The sequence below is a fragment of the Candoia aspera genome, chromosome 1, assembly GCF_035149785.1.
Source record: "Candoia aspera isolate rCanAsp1 chromosome 1, rCanAsp1.hap2, whole genome shotgun sequence".
NCBI lineage: Eukaryota > Metazoa > Chordata > Lepidosauria > Squamata > Boidae > Candoia > Candoia aspera.
Genome location: NC_086153.1, coordinates 224,064,781 through 224,087,365, shown reverse-complemented (window position 1 = coordinate 224,087,365; position 22,585 = coordinate 224,064,781). Strand labels below are relative to the sequence as shown.

General features: G+C 39.6%; 1 protein-coding gene across 2 annotated transcripts in view; it reads right to left on the bottom strand.

Annotated features, from left to right (window-relative positions):
* Window positions 1-1,137: 1,137 nt before the first annotated feature.
* XRCC5 (X-ray repair cross complementing 5) overlaps window positions 1,138-22,585 on the bottom strand; it is a 64,321-nt gene continuing 42,873 nt past the window's right edge. For both annotated transcript variants that reach the window (XM_063288833.1, XM_063288834.1), the window contains 5 exons: window positions 12,994-13,103; window positions 12,391-12,487; window positions 8,002-8,069; window positions 3,270-3,341; window positions 1,138-1,518 (listed from right to left, as the gene is read on the bottom strand). In XM_063288833.1, coding sequence (XP_063144903.1) covers window positions 1,504-1,518; window positions 3,270-3,341; window positions 8,002-8,069; window positions 12,391-12,487; window positions 12,994-13,103 — 362 coding nt within the window. In that variant the 3' untranslated portion in view covers window positions 1,138-1,503. The remainder of the gene's footprint in view (window positions 1,519-3,269; window positions 3,342-8,001; window positions 8,070-12,390; window positions 12,488-12,993; window positions 13,104-22,585) is intronic.

Here is a 22,585-nt window from a genome sequence, read left to right as displayed (position 1 = left end):
TATCCTGAAGAAAGTACGTAAGATGTTTCTAAATATCTACGATACGCTGCACCAAAGCATTGTTCAATTCAATAGATCACAATTTGCTGGAAACATAAAACGCACTAAGCTGTAAGTGTGGAATAGGGAACCTATGGCATCCCAAATATTGAACAGCAACTCTGAGAAACTCTAGAAAGTGTGGCCAATGACAACACCTTGACAAAATGATCCATCGGTAGATTGTTTTTTAAATTTTTTTCCCCTTGACCTGAGTCCAGGATACTGTGATTTGCACTTTCCTGGACATTTCTTGGTTTTCTCATTCTCTATATATCACAGGGTCCTTTACTGGCTTCCTATAAGAGCAAGGGTCCTGTATTAACTTTAGGTTTTGGTTGTTAGAACGCAGTAACACAACACTTCATCTTACTTTAGGTCTCTTACTTCTTGGTACATTTCTCTTTGGGTGACTTGCGCAGCCTCACAGGGACTTGTGGCAGCATATTTTTATTTCTAGAAATTAGCTGCCCAGGTTTCACTTAACGACCCATGATCCTCGCTTAACGACAGCAACCAGGAGTGCTGTTACTAAGAGACAGGGTTATGTGTTATCGTGCTTTACAACCGCATTGCCAGAAATTCTGGTCCCAATTACCACTGTTAACCAAGGACTCCATGTACCCTAAAGCCAATCTTCTTTGTTGATAGGAATGTATCTCTCTTTATTAACCATGAAGCCCTCATGAGTGGGATCCTCACAATCAAATATTTTTCTTATGGGACAATGTAATATAGGACAAAATATTTAATTAAAAGAAGCAAATTATTTTGCAGCGATCATTTAAAGTTATAGATGGAGCTTGCACAGGTACCTAAAACCACCCACAACGTCAAAATGACAACACGTGTCATGACATCCCCACGTAAAGGTATTTGAGTCATGACATCTGATGCATAAAAGTCACACCATTTGTACAATATCATGATGCACAGGTTGTCATGTGCCCCACCCCCTGCACAATCCCAACACTTTCCCTGTGGGGATGCCCAGGGCACCTTGTGAATAGGCAATGAATCGGAATGTAAAAACTGGATTGTGGATGATCCAGTAGATGTTGAATTAAGATGGCCCACCAAAACCATGTACAAATACTATAATGCTAAAGACTTTACTTGGTTACAGTTTACAAGTACCAACCTTTAGAATAGAGTTCAAAACTCTTAATCAGTGTTTTTAATATTTACAATAGCTCCAAACTCATAATATTTCAGCAGTATACTAAAAATGCATACGTATTTCTAGATATAAAGTCCACTGAGATTCCACTCTGATACCACATCCTCTCCAGGCAGTGAAGGAAAATAGAGTCAGTAAAATATTATCGCTTGCATTGGCAACTTTTATCAAGCGTTGTGCTGAACAAGATTTACACCTTGCAAGCAATTTCTTTGGAGCTGGTGCCTTTTCTGGAGCTGAGCACTATCTTCACATGTAGTGGTTGTCAAACACTGCTCGACCATTTAAATCATGTCCAGCTGCAAAAGAACAAACACAGGATTTGAAAAGAGGCCATCAATTGTGGCGAAGCATAACAGTAACTTTTTAAAAATATTGTTTCTTTACTTTCTGAATATCCTGCCTTTCTTCCACTAAGGAGGTCAATTTACTAAGATTGGGGCTCATTATTTTAAGTGGCAAGGATAGTTTTTGCATGCAATGACTCAGGATTTAACAGAAGCCTTAACCCTATTGCTTACACAGAGTAAGCATTAAGTTCATAAAATATACTGACTGTATTTTTTCTACTCTTCTTTGATCTACACATACACACACACATACACCCAAGGGGACTAAGTCTGTATATTAAAGTATAAATATTTTCTATAAAATATACTCCCTAGCCTAGTAATCATTAATCCGTGTATTAGAAACCAGCTTGGAAAAGATTATTATACAGACCTACCTTGCTATGTGTACTTCCAAGAAAAGAAAAAAGCAAATCAACTATGCAATAAATCAACACAGTTATGAAATGACACACAGAGGTAGAGACAAACTCTAAGTATTTGATGAGGGGAGAGTTACGTTATTTTTACTTCTCTAGATGTTATCCTAGAGTTGGGGTGGCCAGTTCCTATACTCTTGAGGTGCTTCTGTATTTTCACATACTGGCTCTATCGATGGTGAAACTTTATGATAGCCATCGCATTGGGCAGCAACGTCTTCAAATGATATAGATCAGTGTTTCTCAACCTCAGCAACTTTAAGATGTGTGGACTTCAACTCCCAGGATTCCCCAGCCAGCATGCTTAGGGTTAGGGTTAGAGTTGCTAAGGCTGAGAAACACTGATATAGATAGTGGCTAACCTTTGCGTCTTTGAGAAAGATGTCATGAAGCAAATTGGGTTATGGTTTTCTAAAATATGCAATACAACAAGAATATATTGCTCCTTCTTCCTTCCATCACTTACAATTCAATAATGAGCCTCAAATATCTAGACTTAGGTCCTCTTTTAAAATGTATTTCCTTAAAAAACAAAATCTACCAAAAGGCCATCTCTTTGATAGAAGATAGAGTCAGATTTCTAGCATGCAGCTTTACCATGCAGCTACATGCAGCACTTGTGTTTGGTGTCCATATTCCTGGATTTGTCTATTAGGAAATGAATCCAACGGGAACTTTATAAGACAACTGAAATGAAGTATCTGACCTTTCCTCCTAAAACCACTGAGCCAGGGGAGAAAGTAGGAGAGAGGGAAGGTATTCTAGTTAGAAACTCCAATATATTTCCTACCTATTTGCCACATAGCTGTTCTGATGGATGCAATGCTAAACTTGTCCTGCTAGAAGGAAAGTGCCTTTTGCTACAGCTGCTGCAGGATCTCTCCATCAATGGAACTAATCAGGGCTCTTTTGGAATGCCATTTGCTCAAACATGACAGCCTTGTAATTTTGTTACTTGCTGAGGATGAGCAAAGCACTTCAGGGCAGGATGCACAGTCAGGTCCAGGCAAAACAGGTAAATTGTTGCCTCACCTTCTAGTACAACCAAATTACATTTCTTTTGGGAGCATTCTCCACCATTTGAATTTCCCTTTTTTATATCCCCTGTTTAAAATCTGGTAGGGCCCCAAACTCAAGTCACCTTTGGTTTAGGAGGCCAATCTGCCAATCAGGAGACAAGCGGGCAGCCAATGCTATGTGGCAGTGAAGGATGAGCAATGTTTCTGACTGTGTCATTAGCTGGCAAAATGTACAGTGCCAACACCACTTTAAAATACTTACCAGATCATCAACATCACCACCCTCTTCTGCCACTGGTGAAACTTCCATTGGCTTTTCTTTCGGAGCCAAAAACTACAAACACAATTCATTTGCATATCATCAGCAACATATTAAAGATTCATCTCTGCCCCCTCCCTTATCAATAGCAACAACAACAAACCCATTTATTTGGGAACTAGACAGAAGAACAAGAAAGGAGGAAGAAATTAAAGAACGAAAGGAAAGTTTTGGATTGTTGGGAGAACCTCCAGGGATAGAATTATCCCAATTATCCCAATAGAGATAATTGTCTCTGTGTGAGATGGGTGACCCAAGGAAGCAAAGACCTAAGGAGGTCAAGGCAAAGCTTTTGTCCCCCTCCATCCTGTTATACTAATGAACAACATTCCTGCTTTTATTAATACCCCCAAAAGGCTTAACTATCAAATATAGAATGGCAGGATGTAAAGTGTAGGAGTCATAGTAAGCATACTGTGAATACTAGAAACAGCAAATATGCTATCAAATGTTGTATTTGACTAATGGGTACCAATTATAACTTTATCCTTAAAGTTGTCATGTGATACCAGTAAATTGCCCAGCGACCACTTAATTCTACATCACAAAAATGATCAGCAGTATTTTGCTTCTTAGCATAAAACGTATTTTTTTTTTCCTTTCTAGCACAAGCTTCGTTTTGACCCAGTCTCCCAGCTATAATAAAAACACAAAATTAGTTTAGCAAGAAAGTACTACTCTTGCTGCTTTTGATTTCCATCTCCATGTGATGGATTGCATCCTATGGTGTCTCTTCATCAGTGAAACAGAAACCACCGATGTCACAGATTTCCACCTGTAGCCCTCTGCCATATTTATCTGTAGAATTGTTGCCGTGAGGATTTCCTTTCATATCAATTGGAATGACCGATATCAAAACAGGGAACAGATACAAACTATTCTGCCTTCACAAAAGGGGCAAATTTTAGCCTTCTACCCCCCCAGAAAGCAGAAGGAAACGGACAAGAATTTTGCTGCCCTAAATGATGCATATATAGGTATCTCATTTGAAGCCGGATACTCACTGGAATTCTGGTGTTGTGACCTTAACCTTACTTTTAAAAAATACTGTTTAACAGAGATCTTGAATTCTCTGCCTTAGTTCCAGTCCAGCCTGCAAGGAGAGAATTCAGGCAAGGGAAGCTCTGGAGCAAACGTGCAGTAGAAGTGGAACTAAGAGAAGGGCACATCACACTTCAAGAATGAAACTACACACACATGATGTTGGATGGAACCTGGTAACTGCTTTATTTGTATCAGTATAATCCAGTATCACTTCTTTGCTAAGCTACAGGCAAACTCTATACTCAAAACGTTTATTTTTAGGCTGTGTGGATTCTGCAGCCTTTTGCAATAAAACAGAACCCACATTTGGAAAGATTTATACAGTAAGAAAGATTGCACAATTGTGACACAGCATGCCTAGCTGCACCTCTTTCTCTGACATTGGGGATGTAAAACAATTATTGTACAGACAATACTGAAGTGGAAGCAAACTGTCAAATTTAAACACCTTTTTGCACTGGAGCAAATCCCATTTTATAGTTAATTAAGGTAAAATGCTATTTTTGAAAACCATGTATTTGCTCTGAGGCCTCCAAAGTGGCACCATAACACTAAATTAGATGTAAACAACACATCACTGAAATGCTGAAGTCACTGAGGATGAGAAATTGCTTAGCAACGATGTTAAACTTTTTTATTTTCAATCAAGGAAGCACTAAGCATCAGCGGTTGATTTTTTTTTCCTGTTAAATCTGCTTTACATTGATTTAAAAAAAAATTATACAGTATATAATAATTGTGCTGAGAACTATCACTTTTCCACAAGATAATGACAGAAAGTGCTTGGCACACCTCTCTTATCTACAGTGGAACACTTTCTACCTTTGCTTTTTCGAGTATATATCACTTTTAATGAGAACTACATTCTCAGTAAAAAAGACTGAGGCCTAATGTAGGACATGGGTCACAGGAAGTGTCTACCTCTATCAACGTTTTACAAATGCCTACTTACTAGGACTGTGCATGCTGTGGAAATAATTCTGAAGATGGGCTTCTGATGTTGTTTCTGTTGTTCAGAAAAGCAGCTTCAGTTTTGTCAGACTTTTGCATGAGAGTGAAAAAAGGATGTTGCTACTTTAAAAGTCACATAATTTCTTAAAGTGTTGGCCTCTTTTTTTTTTAGGTTCCCACAGAAATCGGAAAAATGTTGGTCTACTTTATGAATACTAGGTAGGTGCTATGCTCACACAAGGTTGGAAGCACTTCTTCCAAATCGTTTTCAAAACACCCATAGACTTACTGGTCACATTTAAATACAACATGCACCTTTCAATGGCAGGTGCTTTAGATGGGTGCTATACATCTCTATTCAGGTTAAGTGCATTTAAGTGAGGGTAGGTACACACAGAAATGCGGCCTATGACCTGAACAGAAGCTGGCCAAAAGCCTAATTTAACTATGCAGGAGTTCAAGGCCTGGTTCACATGTTTGTTTGATCATTTATTTATTCAATTTATATGGGCCATCCATCTCAAATACTTGACTCTGGGCAACTAACAATGATTCAAAACAAGATAAAACGTTATAAAGAAACCAATGAGTAACATATAGAGCTGCCGAGATAAAAGACCAACCAGCACAACAATTAATACAACTATGATACAGGCTCAGTCACACACAGGGGGCTGCAGGCTCAGTAACAAAACCAGTTCCCAAGGCCTTACAAAAGTCCAGCAGGGCTGGCGCGATTGGAGTGTCCGCCATGTTAGTGAGCAGGCTCAGTGTTCAACCAACGATGCTTCAGAAGCACTAAATGATCTTGTTCCAATATCAGTAGTAAACACAATTAAATCATATAACTGTGCCCCACCGATAATCTAAGACTGCATGTACCTAGGCAGTACTATAAGACACCTGTTCCTAAACCATATCTACACCATAGTGTACAGTTTATACACTACTGTGAGCAAGTCAAAATGGATTTGAACACAACCAGCAATCACTGAAATAGTTTCAACACAGGATGAGGTTAGGGCCTTTGTGGAAGAGCAACACTCACCAACTATGCTAGTGCTTCCTTCTGGCCCAGCTGCAGCTTCCAGACCATCTTCAAGGGCCATCCATGAACACCATATTACAATAATCCAACCATGAGGTTACCAGTACAACAGTCATCAAAAGCAAATCTCTCTCCTTGAGGTAGGGACACAGTTGGTTTATCTGCTGAAGCTGATAAAAGCCTCTAGCCTGTCAACGAAGTTATGTAGCTATCCAGCATTAATGCTGGATCCAGGAGGATATCAGGACTACACACCTAATTCTTAAGGGGGAGAAACTCTTTCCAGAATAGGCATTTATTTCAAACCAGTAACAACTCTATCTTATATGCCTTGAATTTCAATCTGTTCTCTCACATCTAGTCCTTTCCAACTTGGAAACGTTCAGAGGACCTGGAGAAGTTCAACCCAAGCTTACAGGACAGAAGCATAACTGAAAATCATCAGCATGATGATGAAAAGTCGCTCCAAACCCGCAAACAAGCCTTCTCAGTAACTTCATTTAGATGCTAAATAACATGGGAGATAAGATGGAGCTTTGGGGGACTCCAGAATAATTCATCCAGGAAGATGAACAGGAGTCTCCCAATATCACTTTATGGTTGGGCCTGAAATCTGAATCTTGTTGGGCTAGGCAAGAAATTGCAAGACTTCCAAGGACACTAAGGCCCTGTATCAAAGGAATGACAAAAGGATTCTAGCAACTGTTGTGCATCAAATGCAAGCCCTGTTTATAGTAATAATGGGCTTTTGTTTTCACTGATGTGTGTTACATTGATCCCAGATCTTAGATACTCCGTTCAGTGCTTTGCGGCCAAATGTTGATGGCTGGCCTGCAAAAAAAGATTTGGGGGTGCAGCATGTGGCCCATGTATCGTCCTAGGGTAAAGGTAAAGGTTTCCCTTGACGTAAAGTCCAGTCGTGTCCGACTCTAGGGGGCGGTGCTCATCTCCGTTTCTAAGCCTTGGAGCCGGCGTTGTCATAGACACTTCCGGGTCATGTGGCCAGCATGACGACACGGAACGCCGTTACCTTCCCGCCGAAGCGGTACCTATTGATCTACTCACATTTGCATGTTTTCGAACTGCTAGGTGAGCAGGAGCTGGGACGAGCAACGGGGGCTCACCCCGCCGCACGGTTTCGAACCGCCGACCTTCCGATCGGCAGCTCAGTGGTTTAACCCGCAGCACCACCGTGTCCCTCTATCGTCCTAGAGCCGGTATGAATAAACGACTCCTATCCTCTAAGCTCTTATCAGTTTGATCTATAGGCCTTTCCAGTTGCCTTGCTATAAAAAAAGCACACACTATTATTAACATATTAACAACAAAGATTGAACAAACAAGAGGTTGGGATTCTCAGCGTAAACGTAGTGAAGCAGCATGCAAAGTTGATTTTATTTTTGAACCTGTAGAGGATTACTTCCACAACAGAATATTGCTATAAAAAAAGGGGAACAGGATGATGAATGGGCAAACGGGTAACTGAAAGTAATGTAATAGTTACAAGTGCTAACAGTGATATTACTAGGATTAAATTTGCATCACAGGACTGAATGGTGACAATATTCTATACCTACTAAGAACCTGTTGCAAGGCATGTATTTTGGACATGAGAGTGTTAAATCCTGATACCTTTTTGGCATCTTCAGCTGTTAGAGAGCTTCCTTCAGCTTCTTCACTGGTGATCAGTGAAATTCCATCTAAAAGTAAGAAAATAATTTGCATTCAGTTTTTTCACATTAACTAAAGCGTATCAGGCCAAAGTTTCACAGTCACAAAACAAAACATTTTTTGAGGTCCATATGACAACATCACTCTTATATATTGGCCAAGTACCATGATGTCCTAATTCAACTATTAAATAAACATAATCCATTAAAATATTTTTAAAGCAATGCAGTCTTACACAGAACTGTTCTTCAATCCAGGATATCTGGATTAAAAAGAATAAAACTGGTTGAAGCAAATTTGGGGGGAAGGGGGACATCTTTGGTCCATCTCACCTTGCCAGATAGGTTTGAATCTTCCTTAAGAGACAAATCAATCTTGATCTGGCTTACTGCAGCTTTTCTTTTCAGCATTAGCTGGTCTCTCCTCTGATAAAGCCATAGTTACCCTTCAGCGGAGGATCTGGGATCTAGATCTCCAAACTGTCAGAACCAGAGTCTCTACCTCCATAACCCCCCTCCCCTGCTCCATTCCCAAATTGTTGCTAAATTTTGAACAAAAGTCATGGCTTGCAAAAATCATCTGGTGCCTCCTGTACACTATTAATTGCTTCAGGCTCTTCTATATACATTTTATTGTATTGTTATTTTATATCACTGTTTTATATCTAACGGGTTTTTATATCATCTTCTTTTAAACATTGGTCATGGACTGTAAATAAATAAATAAATAAATAAGCAATAAACTGGTACTAATGAGACAGGAAGATGCTGAGTCAGTCAACTTTGGAAAATAAAAAAAGATTGTCTTGTGCCAATTCATTTAATTTATTTATGCAGCCTTGTTGAGGGAATTTCCAATTACCAAAGATTCCCCGAGTCAACAAAGAAAAACTACCTTTAGGACTATAGCAACTAAAAGTAAGGTACTTATACTCTATTAAAGCTGTAATTCACTTAAGGCTAATAGTTTATCTAACATTTGTTATTAAACATGGATCTTAAGGAAAAATGACTTGTTTTCTTCTAAAGCCACAGCAATTCACTAATTGAACTGCTTTTGCTGCAATGGAATGTTTGTGAACAATCTAACTTTTGAGGGAAAAGAATGCTGACTAATACTTCGACTGATGCTGAAGCAACGTTAGGGAAAATTTTCAGCTTAAACAAAGGCTTCACAGAGGGCCAGTGAACAGGAAGATCTGAAAAGAAAGGCATGAGACAGAGATGATTTGAGATTCAAAATTGCCCAAGGGGAACACGGACAGGGCCCACTCTGGGTTGGGTGCAGGGAAAGAGGGGCCAAAGCAAGAAGAAGGAAAAGTACACCCCTTTGCGCTCAAGAGAGAGTAGTAAAACTTTGGGAATAAAAGGTTGCTAGGAACAAGCATAATGCCCTAGAAGACTGAAAAGTAGGTCAGACTTCACCCATTGATGTACTCCCTTCATTAATTCAATAAAAGATAATTACTTCCAGGGTAATTATCTAATATAAGCAAATCCCTACATACAGTACCTGCTTGATCAGTACGCAGCCAGTTAACAGGTGAGTATCTGTCAATTGGCCAATCCAAAACACAGTGGGGAAAAACAGTCTAATCCTGAAACATTCCCACTCTCGAGACAGGTCATGTAAGAACCAACACCATTAGTCCCAATAATAACCTGACGCATGCACAGCTGCAATATGCAGAATTCAGATTTATTGAGAACACGTGTACAGAACAGAAGAAAAGCTGTGATTGGAAAAAGTGCGCCAAAGGTAGTTCATTAAAACATTCCAGTACCCAGCACCCCCCCTCGTGTATCTTTCTCACCCTCCTAACGGCCAGCCATACCAGGCCGCAGATGTCTCTGCTAGTATGACCTTGACTTTTCCCTTTCTAGCCCAAACAGTAGTAATTCACACTCCTTGCAATTCCCCACTCCCGTCTTCCTGCTTGACACACATTAACTCAACCATGGCAGACGAACACGATCAGATGATTCAGCAATCCTTTGATTGTGGAGTCTGACAGGTCATCTGTTTGGACATACTACCTGGGTAACCCTCATATTTTGTATACCAGTATCTACGTATCTTCCACAGCATGGCTACTGAATTATTTGATTAATTAGATTTCAGTCAGTCATGTAGCCAAGAACATCCCTGAACTTTCATTCTTGGATTAAACAATTTATCTCTTTATCCAGGCCTAGTCACTGACACTTGTGTACTGCTTTGAATTCTATTTCTGCTTTTTAGCCAATGTACTATTACATGTTCTCTCTCTCTCTCTCTCTCTCTCCCTTCCTTTGGTTTGTATCTGGCCTTTTGATAAGGAGCTCAAATCAGCACTCCCTCCTCCCATTTTTCTTTACAATGACAATTCTGGGTTGGGCTGAGAGGAAGTAATTGGCCCAACCCTTCTGGGGTTATGGGGTGGACTTGAACCTGGGTCCCTCCAAGGCCAATCCAACATCTTAAACTTTACACCACACTGGCTCTCTTACTGCCTGGCACATAGCATGCTTGGAAATTTTCTCATCCCTAAGACTGAGATTCATTTGCTTGTGGTCTGATTTCCTTTTGTTCTCTAAATTTTCTAGTTCACCTGCACAGCCTACCATTTTCCCTACATGCAAGTTTTCCCGTCTTTGACCAGAAGTCTGTTCTACCATTTCCATAAGGCCTCCTTTTCCTTATTCTAACCTTCTACTTTAGGACTCTTAGAAACAATATACATGTCTTGAACGTAGGTTTTCAAAAGTGCTATTTATTGATGAAAGGACTTCACACTAATGCTGTGTGGAACCGTGGATACTACTAGCTTTTCTCAAGCCCAGCTGCTAACTTCTTTGAAGGAGATCCAAAATTAAATTAGGCTACAAATGTCATGACCCATTTTCAATAGAAGAGAATGGACATAACCAACTACTAACCATGGTGTAGTTGGCAACTCTACGTGATATATATGGCAACACTCACCCTATATAAATTAACCAGATGTTTATGAGTTTTGATTGCCTCTCTAATAATTCTGTGGAAACATCTGTTAGCTTGCACAGAATGCTGGCATTCTCTGTTTTATGATTTAGCCCCTGTGATTGATGTACGGCCAAGGCTGACTGTCCTATGTTTCTAGCCAAATATTTCTTTCATACTCTTTAATTTGGCATTCATATAAAATTCCTTTAGCTGGGAAGGATTTATATAAACTAAGTGGCTTTCTGTTTTTTGTGATGCACAAGTCTTTATGTATGTGCATATTAAAAATCAAAGCTACTGTATATGGGCTTGAATGTTTGAGCTATTATTCCCCAGTTTTAAAATTAGCTTATACAAAACATTCTTTTGACTGATTATTCCCCACTTGATTGAAGCACAGTGCATAAATCTGCCACACCTCTATAAAAGCTTTCTGCATTATGTCTCTGAAGAAGATTCCTTCATTCCATCTGGACATATCTATACAAGTTTGAATAAGCATGGGAACAAAGAACATGCAGTAATACTTTTCTTTTAAATGGCTGGCCAAATGTAACAGATAAGTTATGACTATATAACAGAGTGCAAACAGATGCAAGGGAGGGGGGTTACCACCAACACCTCAGCTGCAGCCTATAAAAACAAAGTAAGTACAACTTATGATTATTAAAACGTTCTGGCTATACTTGACATAATCTTTTTTTCATTCAATATGCCTCCCAAAAATCCACAATGTAATATATTGTTTGAGCGTTGCTTGCATGGAATATTTGGTGCAAATACTTTAGCATTATAATGAATGGGTTGAATGCATCAAAAGATTTCTAGGGATGAAATAATTCCTCCTGTCTGTGGGAAGCTTTTGATCTAGTGGCTGAACAGCAGAGGAAATGTTCTTTGCCAATTGCCTTTGCTCCACCAAACTCAGTCCCCTTACATGCCCTGAAGATATGCTCCAGCCCCTTTGGAATAGTGGGGAATATGGAGTTGGGGATAGTAGGGGGATGAAGAAATCAGTAAAGAATGCCAGGACCAACTCTGTTCATACCCATTCTACCTGCAGAATAAAACAGTCTGGCTCGAACATGGTATTACCATAGTACAAGGCTCAATATTACAATTACTAGTAGAAGTGTGACTATTGTGTACTCACTCCTTTCATCAAATTCATTGCACACCTGTCACCTTGTATTTAAAAATGAATGCTTTCTACAAGCATGTGTGTGTGTGCACAAAGGAACACAAACATGTATATAGGGAAGCAGAACAGGTCTGCATTTGTTTAATTATTTTGAATAGAAACATTATTTTCTGCACATTTCTGATACGCTTTACATTTGAATCCTTTCTTCCTTCACTATATACTATAAACAATGTTTGACATACCTTGTATCACAATCTCCCAGAAATCAGGTAAGTTTTTGTCTTCCACCTTTTTTTTCAACGCCTCCAAAAAATCATTAAAGCACTGCACTTCTGACAGCTGACACAGTGTCAAGAGCAAAGGGAGAAGACAGAGAAATAAAAGTTAGCTTGACACCAAAGAGACACCATATTCTTAATTCATCGTCATAGTGTGAATGAAGGGGGCGTAGAAGAGAATTTCAAACCACCACACAGACATTTATCTGCCCCCACTTAGATTCAAGCTTCTAGCATGCAGTGAATAACAAAAAGAAATAGCATTTATCAAAGCTGCAGTGCTTCTCTGGTGCCTTGAACTAAGAAATTATTTTAGATGAAACTTCCTTTTCATCCAACAGTTACAGGTAATTGAAAATTTCAAGAAAGCTTGGCTTATTCAGAATATTGGATCTAAGATCAAAATAAAGAGCATGGCCATGTCTTTTATATCTCTAGCATGCTATAACAATTTCATTCTGTGCATTCTTTTTGATGCCATCTCATCAGTTTTCAGTCCAAAAAAGATGCATATCTCTTTCATCCTTGGGTTTCCTGAAAAGACCATGGCTTTCACATCCATATTACCTTAATAGCGTCCTCTCTGAAAACTTTCATGCAATTGATGCTCTTCATATAATACAGAAGCCCTCTATTTTCCAAAAACTGGAAAATGTGTTTTATCAGCTGCTGACTAACTAGAAGACAAGAATCATAAAATTAAGATATATCATTTGGAATGCACAATCAGTATAAATGTCACGCAAGTTGTGCAATGTATTACGATGCTGATAACTCAAGCATGAACTTGAATTCCAGCCCAAAGCATTCAACTATCAAATACCATGGCTACCCACAACCTCACCTCAACATGAATAAATTATCTTTTGCCCAACAATCAATCCATCAAGTTTATTGATTAGCCCTTAGGCCATATCAAAAGCCCAACAACTATTAGAAAGCAGACTGCTAAACCAAACAGAGATGTATCCTTTTTATATTTCTATACTGTGACATGAGCAAGAAGCAACAATCTTTCTATAAGGCTTAAATAATATAGCAGTACAGCTAATCTTAATTGAAAGGGCAAAATGAGACCTGAAGCACACACGTAGGCACAGATGTTTAAGGTGTTTCCCAACAGATGCTACATACGCACCCATGAACTACGAGTCACATTTTGTCTTTTGAATCTGAATCACCACACAGCCCTATTAGATAAGACTCTGAACAATTTACTAGGGGTTTTCTCATTTAAAACTTTTTTAAAATCTATCTATCTATCCATCCATCCATCCATCCATCCATCCTTTTTAACTGACCTAAACAAATACATGGCAATCTGAGCAACCTGACTCAAAGCATTAATTTATCATTTTTTAAAACAAGTCACTGTTTTAACAGCAACTCCTTTAAGATACAATTGTATGAAATAGCACTGAAAGCTCCATTACAATTTATTAATCTCACATAACATGAAGTATCTCAATTCCTTGTTGCATCTTAAAATGTAAATTACTTTGAAAACATACTTTCAAGGAACATTACCTTGCAGAAATGATAGTAATAAAGTAAATGCTTTTTTAGATTAATTAAGCATGCCCTTGTGTAGACATATAAGTATGTATACTGTATGTGTGGTGCGTATGTATATATTATTCTAAAGTGTCTTTATATTACAACACATTGCACGCAACACCTTCTACATAAAACAATCATATACCAAATGAATTAAATTATCCCTATCTCTTGTTGGGTACTCATTATGTCATTTATAAAACAGATAAAATCCTGCCAACCCAATAAAATCATGATTTCCCACCAGGGGTGTCCCCTTTTATAGGGGCAGGACTTGCATTGTGATGCCACTTCTGCCATCTTGCCTTTTTTGGGACACCTCTCCCTGCATGTGCTCCTGTTTTGCACTTTGTTTTTTAAGAATGTGAAGTTAATCAGAGACTTCCTCAAGCAGGACAATCAGCCAAATCTTATCAAACCATTTTCCAAGTCAAAAATGATCCAAATATTTTCACTGGTAAACAATCATTGACTATCATGCTAAAAGTAGGTGCAGTAAGTTTCCTGCTTCATAGCTTTTTATTCCTTCCATCAAATATATGTAATAAGCTTAAATTTGGTAAGAATGTAACCATTTGGTTATTGCTATTGTTTCATTAAAGACCTCCCTCCAAAATATTGAGATTTTATCACATTCTCATCAAAGAGGGAAGAAAATCCTTCTTTGATTACAACTCTTCCAGCACCCTGTAGTCAGATATTAGGGATTAAATGCCAGTGAGGGGAGATCTTAAAATCTAATTCCTGCACTTGAGCACATCGCAATTCCCCAGGCCTCTTTAAGGACTTGCCATATTGCATCATTCAACTGCTTACCTAAATCTACTTACCTAAATCTGGCTCTCAAACTTGTTTTAAGCCTAATGTAGAGTTACCTAGATCTACTTTCAACAAGCATGAGTAATTTTTTTTATTATACCTTTGAGTTGTGCAAAATAAATAATCATTAACTTCTCAAACTTAGTGTGCAGTTCACAAGTTCTTTCACTTTGGGTCTAACATCAGAAGAGTTAGCAGAGAAATGTCCAGTATAAGTGCCAAGTACCTCTTATTTCACAAATTAGAACTAGATATGCAAGCACACATAACAGGGAAGCTAAATGATAACAAAATAGGCTTTAATATGGATAAAATAGACTTTTAGCACTAACTCTTTCTTTATAGGATGGGCTATGCCTACTGCACCCTGCCAAGTTCCATGAACACAGAAGACATTGTTAGTTCTATTAATTGTAAAAGAGCGTTGTGTTATAAGATAACAATTGATGGAAGAGGTCTGTGAGGACGACATCTTCCAAATCTTTGGCCTGTAGACAGTATTGTACATAATTATTAGATGAAATAGGTGTGATATCTGTGTTTCCTTTGAACCTCAGCTTTTTCAGCTGCTTAAAATGACCAAGCAACCAGTTAGCGAGCAATACTGGCAGACCTTCACAAAGGATTTAATTTAATTTTAGAGACTGGCCTGGCCAGATTTGTTCATGGCTCTCCAGATTGGATCCTGCAAGTTAAAGCTTCCAAACAGATATAGACATTTCCCTAAACAATTAACTGCACTTGTGAGTCATCCTATGGAAACAGAACTATTTTATGTTCACAAACCAGGAAATACTAGTTTTTATGTTGGCTTACATTTGTCAGACAAACAACAGAGTTTCAAAACTCATGGGGGAAGAAACAAGCTATCTTGACGTATATAAAACAGCTGCAGCTCCCTTCCTTTTAAAGAATAAATTTAATCTTTATAATTGCTACAACAAATTTAACTGCATAATGAGTATACATAATATCATAGAAATCTACTTCTCACAATTATTTTATTATGATTAAGACTTCTGCCTGTTTCCCCAAATACCATTAGAGAACTCCCACAGTTCAAAACAAAAATATAGCTATGTCATAATGTAACAAACCAGACCACATTTTTCCATATTGAATATTACAGTAGAAATATTTTCCAACTTTTAATTGCTTAGTGAAATCCACCTATATAAAATAAAGTTGGAGTTTTTTTGTACTGCAGGAAACTAGGCCATGTTCTAGAGTGCAACCCCTTTATGAACTCACAGAATACTTACAACACACTCAACATGAGCCTGAAATGCACAGTGCAAGGAAACATTGATATTGGCAAAAAAAAAAAATCACCATAGTGTATGGAGGATATGGTTTTAAGAATATGTTGGATAGTGCAGACTATGGCTGATCCTCTAGTTCAGGGACCCAAAGTATCTTTGGAAGCATTTGGTGAGCTGAAACATTGGATTGCTTCCCAGCTGATAGGCTATGGCATTATCAGAATTCAACTTGCGGAGTGCATTGGCAGAGTTGTTGGGGCCTCCGTGGCCTGTTGACTGGGGAAGGAATGATCTGAGCTGCAGATCTTGCCTGGGCCCAGAGATTTTATCCTGGACTCTGGAGTGCCTGTTAGCCCTTGTCACCAGTTTTGGACAGGCTCAGCCTGGTGTTCATCACTTTGGCAGCTTCTCCCTCTGTCCCATGGAAGCCTAATACCTACCAAGGTATTGTGCAGGCTATAGGTGGTGTGAGTTGGTTGGTATAGGGCTTGATTTAAACTGTGAGCTTGCCAGCTGGACTTTGCTGCAGAGAATTTTTCATCATCTGAATCACTCCGGAGGAATGTGTTTCCCTGCTGCCTAGTCCTCTTCCTATCAGCTGGAAGGAGAATATGAACTGGTACAGTCTGGTTGCTGGATCACATTACTGATCCCCCAGGAGCTGCACCTCACAAAAGAGTTTGAAGACTCTACCTGGATGTGAGTACGGCTTGTTTCAGCTGGGCCTGTGTAGAGAGTAAGGAAAATGACTTTGACGGAGATATGCAAGATCCACTGCCAGGGTGACAAAGGGCAAAACGTAGTTTAAGTCCTCAACATATAGGTAATAGTTGGAAGTGGCTCAGACAGCCACCTCCCTAATTCACTGAATTGTAAGTAGTAAGAGGAGGTACAACATAATCAAATTAGCAAGGTTCTGTTGTTATAGCCAATCTCAGTAAAAACAGCTTCAGCCTTCCTGTGGAGTTGATTCTTGGTCTGGTCTATCCAGTGGGGCTGACAGACAGAGAGGCCAGTTGGATTTACTGCTTGGGTACTGCTCCCCCTACAGCAGCATTCTGCCAGGGCTGCTCAACCTGATTGCTGGAGTAGTGGTGGAATTTCTCTAGCTGGAAATGTAACCTGCCTTTTTTTGGCAAAGGGCTGTAACGACTGTGAGAACAACCTTGAGGAACAGGAGGAAGAGCCTCAGCCAAAACAATGGTCTGATAAGAGAAACCTGAGCCCAAAGCAGAAATATAATTTGAGAAGATGTCTCAGACTTGACCCTCCCTAGTTCTCTTTAGGATAAAGACGGGAGGGGGACACATTCACACTTGCAAGATTCTGTTACTGTAACCCTATAATAAAAATATTAGCATTCATAACTTTGGTTTCCTGGTCTGGTTTACCTCAAAGCATTGACAGTGGCTCAGGAGATCATGATCACCATGACAATCATGAGCTAACTTACCGACCTGAGAAGTCACACACTAGACATGTTTTTTATCTTGAGGCAGATATGATGTAATCAGAAAGCACGGGGCACTGCACTTTGCTCGTTGTCATGGACAGACTGCTCTGATTGCTGTGGAGTTCTGTAGCCCCCCTCCACTGTGGGACAGGACCTGTTAGATTGGTCTGCCCAGGCACCTAATAGATCTACTGGTTTTCAGAAGGTTCTTAGGGAGTTTCCTAAAGATCTGATCACCCATTGGAACACCCATGGGATTGGACCAGATTGCACCAGAACAGCCTCACTCCTCTCACAGATCCATTACAGCTTCTGGGTTCTCTAAAGAGCTTACTGAGAACAAGTAGCATAGATGCTAGAGTGCCACTGGATGAAGACCATCTTGAGTCTGAACACTGATACAAGCTCACATCTGAGCCTACAGTAGGGATTTGAGCAGCGAAAGGAGGTATTTTGCTGACTTTATTGCATTCTCCATTCTGGGGAAGAATGTTTGCCAAGACCGTCTGAAGGGAATACAGTTGCCTGGGCAGTAAAGTAAGCTGCACTGGTTGCCAGTCTGCTTCTGGGTGCAATTCAAAGTGCTGATTACATGGCACCTCTAGACCTTGTTATCTAAGACACTGCTTCCTCCTGTATTAATCTGCCTGTCCAACCACATCAAGTAGGATCAACTCCCTCCAGGTCCCATTGACAGGGCCTTGGAAGTGAGCATTTTCAGTAGTTGTCCCCATTCTGTGGAATTCCCTCCCAGCAGAAATGTGGCCCCTTGTGTATTGCTCTGTCCCCAGCCCAGCAGGGTTGGGTCACAGGTTCATCTGGATTTGGAAGCAATGTCCACATGACATGAGTAGTCTTTATTCCAAGACAGTGTAAGAAAATAAGATAATTACATAACAAGGAACAGTAATAAAAGAATATGCAGGAATATTGAAGAATATAATGTAACCCAGAAAAAGCAATCAAAGAATATTAACACATGATAGTAATTAAAAATATTTAGTTCTGCCAGTCAGGAAACCCCAGACAGATGACAGCGGGTAGACCTCTTCAAAGCCAGCAAACATGCAGCACTCTCCCAGTTAGGTCTTCATCAATTTGACTAGCTTATATAGGCTCTGAACTATAATCAAGCACACCTACTTTTCCATGGCCTCGTCTCACTGGATTTTACCAAGGACAAAGAGGACAAGCCTATCTTATCTTGGAATGCTTTGCCTTTCTGCCAAGAGTGAGACCATCAAGGTTCAATGTTGAGGAATCCTACCAAAAATGAGACAATCAAGACTAAGCAGTCTTTGTTTATAACAGGTGGTGATAAGACCACCTCAGAGCTAAGGAGTATGTTTCTCAAGGTTAATTGGACTGAAACTGAGAAAAATAATTCTACTCAACCAAGATGTCTCATCAAGGCAGGGCAAAACAAAGTATGAGCCAAGTATGACCTTTTAGTGACTAAAATAAACGTTTGCTTAATTCTAAACCACAATATTGAAGCATTACAGGAAAATATAAAATCATATAGAGTTCTATGTACTATATACCTAAGGGAAAGAGGTAGATACCACTACTCAATTTCACCTTGCCAATCTGCTGGTGAAACCAGCAACACTACATCTTGGGCTTTAGGAAAATGGTGAAGAACTGAAGACCTCTTCTGTTCCATCTTGCACAGAAGGAGGGTGTGTTATAAATGAAGGTGGAGTATGATAGCACATTGAGTTTCTATGTTTGGTTTTTATCTTCTGATTTTGTAATTGTTGAATTCTTGGGGTATTATTTTACTTTATGCTGACATTGTTAGTCACCCTCTGTGAATGGGCAGCATACAAGCGCAACAAGGAAGTAAATATCTACATAAGTAAGTAGATTCAATAATAACCTGTCATTCTAGGGCACTTGTCCAGCTCTCAGGTCAGAGGACAAAAAAAGAAACCAAGTCTCTGAGGAATCCCTAGAATTCACTGGCGCACCATTTGAAGCAACCAATATAGTACACGTACATATTAATCCATATTAATTGGATGTTAATTCAGGGACCATAACACTTATTTTGTAACGCTTAATGTGATCCAATAATGGCAGCAGCTACACGGACCTTCAGCAAAAAGAATCTGGGCCAAGATGTACCAATGCTGCTTCCTTTACAGCACAGATTCTTTCCTTTATAAATTCATTCTCCCCACCATCACAATACCTAATGATCCTCTCATAAATTATAATTTTGTACAAATTGCAGCAATAAAAATGAAATCCTGCTGTTTCCCCCCCTTCCCCCTATATCTAGAGTGCTGCCTCTTCAGTGATGTGTTAAATTAAAACCCCAGGCATCAGGAAAGTATAGAAGTCTTTATTGTGAAGGCACTCCCAATTGTCAACGAATTTTCAAGTTCATTTTGATCCACTGACCTCCCCATTGAAACAACAACCTGCTCCCTTTCTGAAGAATACTTAGCCCACTTCCACTTTGCGATAGCATTCTTTGTAGCTACTTTATGGAACTAAAACCTGGAACAGCATAATTCACTATATGAAATAAATAAGAAAATGCAATTTGACTGTTTCAATCCACTGAGAAATACTTTAACATGACTCCAACAGAAACCTCAATCCATTCTTGAATATTTCAGTAAAGTGGATGGGTGAAGGAGGCTGAGGACTTTTCTAACATCAGCTCAAATTGATTACCTTAGTAATACTGGGAGAATTTTCCTTAACATTATTTGATATAGATTTATATGATGATTGTGCTGGAATGAGGAACTGTCTTATGTTGACTATGTTTTTTTTTGTTTTGTTTATTGATTACATGCTATCAAGTTGTTGTCCACTCTTAGTGACTATATAGATTTTCTCCATGATGATCAATCCCTAACCTGTTCTTTCAGGTCTTCCAATGGTGCATCCATCATCATGTTAACTGAGTCCATTCACCTTGCTGCTGGCCGTCCTCTTCTCTTTCCTTCCACCTTTCCCAGCATTAGAGCTTTCCCCAGGGTGCTAGGCCTTTGCATAATGTACCCAAATTTTTGTTTATGCTGGTTTATATTCTATTTTACTGATTTACCCATACTTTGCTTAGTTTTAATTTAATAATTTAATAATAATTTAATAATAATTTAATTTGTATTTCTAGGTGCAAAGATTACTGCAGATGCTGACTGCAGTCAGGAAATCAGAAGACGTTTAATCCTTGGGAGAAGAGCAATGACAAATCTTGATAAAATACTTAAGAGCAGAGACATCACAGTGACAACAAAGGTCCGCATAGTTAAAGCAATGGTGTTCCCCGTAGTAACATATGGCTGCGAGAGCTGGACCATAAGGAAGGCTGAGAGAAGGAAGATAGATGCTTTTGAACTGTGGTGTTGGAGGAAAATTCTGAGAGTGCCTTGGACTGCAAGAAGATCAAACCAGTCCATCCTCCAGGAAATAAAGCCAGACTGCTCACTTGAGGGAATGATATTAAAGGCAAAACTGAAATACTTTGGCCACATAATAGGAAGACAGGACACCCTGGAGAAGATGCTGATGCTAGGGAGAGTGGAGGGCAAAAGGAAGAGGGGCCGACCAAGGGCAAGGTGGATGGATGATATTCTAGAGGTGACAGACTCGTCCCTGGGGGAGCTGGGGGTGTTGACGACCGGCAGGAAGCTCTGGCGTGGGCTGGTCCATGAAGTCACGAAGAGTCGGAAGTGACTGAACGAATAAACTACAATGCTTAGTTTTAAGCATACACTAAGTAAAATTACTACTGCTTGTCAACACACAAGATTATATTTTTACTCCTAGCATTCAAGATTTGTTTCTGACGTCCATACGCTTCTTGGATTTTCCAGCTATATTAGGCTCAACAACAATCTTAAACACTGTAAGAGTAAATTCCCAGGCAGACTTATTGCAAGCCAATTAAAGCAGTGTCCCTCTGAAATACTTCCTTTGAAATCTGGGCTGTGGAGCCTCTTCTTGCACCCAGTGAACTTCTCCTCCCCCTCTTGCTTCCATAGTCTCTGACACAGCTCTTTCATGGCTGGCTAGGGTTCCTTGTGTTGCCCTACCATTCCCATGGGACCCATGACAAGCAGAAAGCTATTATTTGTGCTCCCATACTGATTCCCACTGACCACAGGGATATGGGCTGACAGCTTATTCCCAGCTGGCATCAACTCCATCTCTTCACTTTCCTCAGCAGCCAGAGTAAGGTTCCAACTAGCTGTCAGGTTTTAGGAGAATTACCAAACTTCAACACTGTTCTTGGCCACTTCACTTTTAATGCCTCCTGTTGGTTTCTCTGGCTGCTCTGTTGTTCCAACACCAGGAACTTGTTCAAGTAGGATTTGTTAATAGTCCTTTCCAACACGTCTGTTGTTTTACTTTCACTCTTGGCTTTCTCTAAGTCCTTCCAATTCTCCTCTTGCCTCTTTTCACATGCAATTCACTTCTTTATTTCCACTCTTCTTCCAACTCTCACCACTTCTGCCATCCATACAACGAATGGTCTTGAAATGCTCTTCTGCTATGACGCTGTCTTCTCATCCTCCTCTTCCCCCATTCATTTATTTGTGACAAACTAGGGCCTTTACATCATATTCCTCCATCTCCCCATCCCTATGGCCTAGCGATCTTCTGTCTTCTTGGAGGCTTCTTAGTATCTTGTCCCTTTACAAGCACTTCCTGTATCCAATCCAATAATCTTTGATCTTCCCTGTTAAGGTGGATGGTGGACAGGTTCACCTGTAGCCGCTTCATCTCTTCTTACAGCACTGACAAATCATTCAATTGTGGAGGGGGGTGCTGAAGTACATCATTCTTGAGGATGCCGGCTTAAGAAAAATACTTGATAGACACTGACAACTTCAGGCCTGAAGAACTACTGAGGAGAGAATTGATTCTTATTTCTTCTGGAAAGCTAATGACTTCTTAAAAAAAATGCTGCAGGCAGGATTGTGTATGTCACATATTCATAGGGTTAACATGAACATAGCACATGCTGAATTCTCCATAGCATACTGAGTACCTTTGCTTTCATGCGGAGGAAAAATGTACCGTCAATTGTCAGTCCTCATGA